The sequence below is a fragment of the Erpetoichthys calabaricus genome, chromosome 8, assembly GCF_900747795.2.
Source record: "Erpetoichthys calabaricus chromosome 8, fErpCal1.3, whole genome shotgun sequence".
Taxonomy (NCBI): domain Eukaryota; kingdom Metazoa; phylum Chordata; class Cladistia; order Polypteriformes; family Polypteridae; genus Erpetoichthys; species Erpetoichthys calabaricus.
In genome coordinates this window covers 10999769-11005947 of record NC_041401.2, presented here as the reverse complement: position 1 = coordinate 11005947, position 6179 = coordinate 10999769, and the positions used below count along the sequence as shown (strand labels likewise).

General features: G+C 39.9%; 1 protein-coding gene across 2 annotated transcripts in view; it reads left to right on the top strand.

The window, feature by feature from the left end:
• Positions 1-3951: 3951 nt before the first annotated feature.
• The window catches only part of rbm45 (RNA binding motif protein 45), a 77090-nt gene continuing 74862 nt past the window's right edge, over positions 3952-6179 (top strand). Inside the window, exon 1 of one of the 2 annotated variants that reach the window (XR_003716889.2) lies at positions 3952-4408. Coding sequence is in view for 1 of the 2 variants with exons in the window: in XM_028806231.2 (XP_028662064.1) it covers positions 4148-4408 (261 nt within the window). In the remaining variant the exon portion in view is untranslated. The remainder of the gene's footprint in view (positions 4409-6179) is intronic. The other variant, XM_028806231.2, reaches the window with a different exon arrangement.

Genomic DNA, 6179 nt, shown 5'->3' with positions numbered 1-6179 from the left:
CAGAATAGGTGAGGGTTAGTAACAAATTCTAACTGTCATGTTACTTATGTTTTAGTGCTAGTGACTAACAACAGAGATGCAGTCTGTACAGTTAATCAGCAGCTCTAGTCAGGGTGTGCTAAACTGAGATTTAAAAGCTGAGACCGAAGAGGCATCTCTTATAGTAGCAGGCAGACCATTCCACAGTTTAGGGGCCCTGTAACTAAAAGCTCGACCTCCCACTGTTATTTTATTAATCCTTGGAATCATAAGCAGACCAGCATCTTGAGATCTTAATGTGCGCTCAGGTTTGTAAGTCATGATAAGTTCAGACAAGTAAGCTGGACCTCAGCCATTTAATGCTTTTTATGTTAAAAGGGGGATTTTGAGATCTGCCCTAAACTTAACCGGGAGCCAGTGTAAGGATTTAAGAACTGGAGTTATCTGTTCGCATTTTCTTGTTCTTGTAATAATTCTTGCAGCCGCATTTTGGATTAACTGGAAGCTGTATAAAAAACAGTTTGAACATCCAGTGAACACCGCATTGCAGTAGTCAATCCTACTAGAAATAAATACAGGAATTAATTTCTCAGAATCCTGTTTATTTAGATTCCATAAAGCCGGAAGATCCACCACCTTAGATTAGTTCTGTTATGAATTTATGTCTGTAAAGATGTTTTCATGTGTGTTGTGTCTCTCCATTGAATTAAGTGAGGTTACCAGGGTGGTATCCCAAATCTTTGTTGTGATCTTGTCTGTTTTCCTTCAGTGGAGGAATTTAAGATGTTTCCCACACCTACACTCAGAAACCCATAATGACAAATGGAAGACATGTTTTCTGAAGATTTCAAAATGTGTTAAAAATGAAAAACCGAAATCTCTCATTCCTAGAAGTATTCAGAACCTTTTGCTGTGGCACTCCACATTGTGTTCTGGGCCATCCTGTTTGTTTTAATTCTCCTTGAGATGGGTGCAGAACCTGATTGGGGTCCACCCAGGGGTGTAGCACAGAACTCTGGGCCCTATAAATAAGCAGTCTCTGTGGGCCCCTCCCTCTTAAAAACAACCTTTTCATTCCAGGCTTCAAGGCCAATTAACCCCCCCCCCCCCCTCCCCCAAGGGGGCCCTAGGTAGTCATTACCCCTTTCTTCACCCACTATGATGCCCATGGTCCACCTGTGGCAAATTGAATTGACTGAACATCCAACTTCAGAAAAGCATAAATGTCCATCTGTCTGTCTGTCCATCCAGTTTCTATATCTGTGTCATTCCAACAGATGGTGCATCACAATGGAGGAATGTTTCAGACAAAATTAATTAAATAAATTACATAAAATAACATGCAAATAAATAAAACTTCTGGGAAATGGGACTATAAATAAAGAAAAAGAGCATGAAATGAAAGTGTACATAAATAAATATGTTACTGACTTTTTTTGCTGCTTATATATGTATTTAATTTTGTCTATGATATTCCTCCAATTGCAACATGAAATATGCCTTGAATTTAAAGCTGTCACTTTCTCTCGTCAAAGCCAAGAGGGCGGGCTCTAGCAAGTGCTGTTTTTTGATAGGTGAATTCTCTGCAGACGCACTTTGCTTGATATGGGAATCCCGTGGCTCGTGCGCATACTCAAAGTTGTGACTGTGCATGTCGACTACGAGTGCAAGAAAAAGTTACCCAGAATTCCTGTGTGAAGTGATTTATTATCACATTTCATAGTAATTTTATTTATTTGTGTATTTTCCACTATACATCACAAACATTTTTAGTAATAAAATGCATTGCGTTTTTCATTCCAACAAATGAGGCATCACACACATTAACACTGCTTTTACAAATCCCATATCAAATGGCATTTAACAGAGACATATGCATTGCATTTTTCTTTCCAATAGATGGCACATCGCAAATATTAACATTACTTTTGAGAATCCCATACCAAATGGCATATAACAGACCTAGGTGCTGCATTTGGCATTCCAACAGATGTGCATCACAAACATTTTTAGTACTGAAATGCATTTCATTTCTCATTCTAACAGATGGTGCATCACAGACTTTAACACTGCTTTTACAAATCCTATACCAAATGATCTATAACAGAGAGATCTGCATTGAATTTGTCATTCCAACAGATGGTGAATCACAAACTTTAACACTGCTTTTACAAATCTCATATCAAATGGCATATTACAGAGACATGTGCACTGTATTTTTCTTTTCAACAGATGGCACATCACAACTATTAACACTACTTTTGAGAATCCTATACCAAATGGCATATAACAGACCTAGGTGCTGCATTTGGCATTCCAACAGATGGTGCATCACAAACATTTTTAGTACTGAAATGCATTTAATTTCTCATTCTAACAGATGGTGCATCACAAACTTTAACACTGCTTTTACAAATCCTATACCAAATGATATATAACAGAGACATATGCATTGAATTTTACATTCCAACAAATGGTGCATCACAAACATTAACACTGCTTTTACAAATCCCATACCCCTACCAAATGGCATATAACAGAAACATAGGCATTGCATGGTGCACTGCAATCATTTACACGTTGATTATTTAGATTTTAACCCACCTTAGGCAAGTAGTACAGCTGGTCGTATAGAAAGGCACATGTGTCCCTGTGTATAGAAGGTCCCACAATTTACATGGCATGTCAAGGCAGAAACCAAGCCATTAAAGTTCAAAGAACTCTCTGTAGGCTTCAACGATCAAACTCTGATGTTGAAGTGATCAAGGCAATGCAATAAACCTATTTATACAACTTTGAGTGTTCCCAGGAGCACAGTGGCCTCATTTATTGTGACACAGAAGTTTGGAAACATCTTTGAGTTGCTGGTCTGGGCAAACTGAGTATCTGGTGTAAATGGTGACATGGAAAGACCGGTGTGCTGACTGGGTTGGAAAGAGATGCCTTAACCCGGCCAGGTAATGGAAGAAGTGCCCAGGAGCTTATGGTGATAAGAGGACATTTTACCAAAACTCTCGATGAAATGATGGAGCATCCACAAGTCAAAGTGATTGGGGGTTCTGCGTGTGAAGCAATCACGTGTCATGCTGACATCAAAAATGAGAAATGCTGAGATGTGTTGTTTGATCATCTCCCTGCTAAGAAGCTAAGTCACCCAGGGGCCAGTCGGGGTCTTAATATGACCTTGCTTACAAAGCTTATTGTAAAACACCTCACATCTCTTGATCATAGCCACACTGACCTCTCAGCTTGTGTTCTTTCGAAGGGCTTCAAAGACACCTTTCCAAGAAAAACAGAAGACACTCAGCTCCTTCTCAGCCAGGTCACAGAAAGGTCACACCTTTCTCCAGGCCTGAAAGCCCAACTAACTTTTCAATGTCTATCTTCTATAATGGCAGCAATTTCTCACCTCTTTTCAGATGTTCTCCTTTCAACTGCCTGGCTTTGTTCTCTCCTTCCCCTTCTTTATTTGTTTTCTGCTCTTTCCTTTTCAGTTACACACCTTTAACCTTTCAGAGGGGACTGGGTGGTCTCGTGGCCTGGAACCCCTACAGATTTTATTTTTTTCTCCATCCGTCTGGAGTTTTTTTTTTTTTTTTTTCTGTCCCCCCTGGCCATCGGACCTTATTCTTTTTCTATGTTAACTAATGTCTTATTTTAATTTCTTATTTTGTCTTTTATTTTTATTTTATTTTCTTCATTATGTAAAGCACTTTGAGCTACTTTTTTATATGAAAATGTGCTATATAAATAAATGTTGTTGTTGTTGTTTATTTATTCTAACATTTAATACCACTTTTATTTATTTGCTAATATTTTTATTCATTATGTCCGAAACATTCATGTCTATCCCGTTAAAAAGCTTCCAACAGTTCTCAAATGCGAATAAAATTAGGTGCTTAAAAACTGCAAAAGGCTCCAGGCCAGCAGATGGCGCAGCCGGCTGTCATTCTCTCTCTGGCGATACAGCGAAGTTGTCCCTCATTTGTTGGCTTGTTGCTCTGTTACCTCGTCAGTGTGGTTTTTGGCTAAACATCGAGTATCAGGTTGGGGCAATTTGGACAGCGAATGTGTGCATCACCTCTTAAATAATTACAGGCTGCTCGCTTTCGTCCGCCTCTGCTAATTTGTGTACGCTTTTCCTTTCGTTTAATTCATAATTCCCAGTATGGACGAGAACAGTTTTCGATCAGACGACCCTCCAAACAGTCGGCTTTTTGTCGTGACCTGCAAGTCCACAGCCGAAGAGGTGATCCGACAGACCTTCGCCCAGTTCGAAGGAGTACAAAATATTTCGACAGTGAAAGACAAACACACGAAGGAATATAAAGGGGTGGCGTTTGTCAAGTTCGCCAAGTCGTCGCAGGCGTGTCTGGCCATGGAGGAGATGCACGGCAAGTGCTTGACAGAAGGGACGAAGCCGATAAAGGTAACGGGTGGAGCGCTCTGTCGCCGTGCTACTTGGGGATGGTTTGAGCAATATTACTGCTTTATTTTTGTGTCGCGTTATCGTTAAGGGTTAACAGTACCAGGCTGTGGAGCGCTAAACCGGAGTAACCGAGGGGAGCAACCGAACCGGCCTCCTTCAAGTCGGAGAAGGGGGAGATGCAGCTCTGAGGTACGAAGTTTCCCGTACTCGGCAAGTTATCGTACTACCTTGCCACTGGTACCAGGCAGTGCCGCTCGATGCCCTCGTGCGTGGAGCCCTAGGCACAGTACACTTCTGGTATATAAAAAAAAAAAAAAAGAAAACACAATGCTAAAAGAAATGCACAAACAATGAATGTTAAAAAATACAGATAGATTAGTTCATTAGCCCCCGCCCCAGACTAACCATCTCCGGTTTGCTTTATACTTTATGGAAATAATGGTTTTGTACCCAAAAACGAGAGGGACAAATTTTTAGGCAGGACGGTAGTGAGACCAGCTATGTTATATGCAGGGCCGGATTTATATGAAAAGAGGCCCCTTCACCTTCCATTTTTAAGTTTGTAAATTACATGAGAGATAATAAAATACATCATTACTGTGATTAACCAATACATTTTTTATGTTTGTTTATTAGTCATATGCGTAGAATTTCTCCTTATTTTCGGTTCAGTGTTTTAGTGTTCACTATTTTTAGAATAGTGAAATTTTAATTTTGCTAACAATTTGAATGTAGGCCCCTCTTGATCTTGAGGCCCTAGGCTGAAGCCTAGTTAGCCTATAGGAAAATCCGGCCCTGGTTATATGGGCTGGAGATGGTGGCACTGACCAGAAAGCAGGAGACAGAGCTGGAGGTGGCAGAGTTAACACAACAATTACTAGAGCCTACGAAAAAACTCGTAGATCTTGGAGGTCAATCATCACCCCAAAATCGGACAGTAGACGTCACATAGTATATGTGTACCACATTTCAGGTCATTAGGTCAAACGGTTTGCGAGCTACAGGTGATTTAAAATCCAGGACAGACAAACGGACAGCCACGGTTGCATATTATTTAAGAAGATATTAAGGGCGGAGTGGTGGCTCTGAGGCTAGGGTTCCTCATGAATCCCTTAAATGCCAGAAGTGACTCTTCTCCGTTGGGCCCTTGAGCAAGGCCCTTAACCTTTCAATTGCTCTGTCCTGGGCATGACGTTAACCTGCATCCAGGTGCTCCAAATTACAGGGAAGTCTTGGAGGTTGGCAGCAGGATTGGCACACCAGCCTCCAAAAATAAGGTACTCGTGTTATAACCCCAGCACTCAGCCCTTTCAATGTTATACGTAATGACATTAGAAACTTCACGACAGAAGTGATATTTCAAAAGTAATTAAAAATCAAATTTTGCATATTATTGTTGTTTTGTAAATAAATAAATGAACGTAATAAATGAAGTTTTTTTCTTGCCTGTGACGGTGTTATAACACATGAGTACCAAAAAAAAAAAAAAAAAAAGCTACTTCTTGTTAAAAAGAGGTAAAAAAAATATTGTTGCATTTAGGTGTGCTATCTCGTGAAAGATTTACTGAAAGAGAATTCTGCATTTCCACCAAGAACTTTCTTTGGATATTTGACGCCTATCCAAGCCATTACCGTGCTAACAGTTTTTCATGGTTCATTATTTTTCTGACAGTGTGAATATCTTATTTTTAAGCTTGGGATGATCTGTTAATAAAAATGAAAATAAATACAATTTAACGTGACTTGAATGTGTGCCGCTTTATGGATAAAA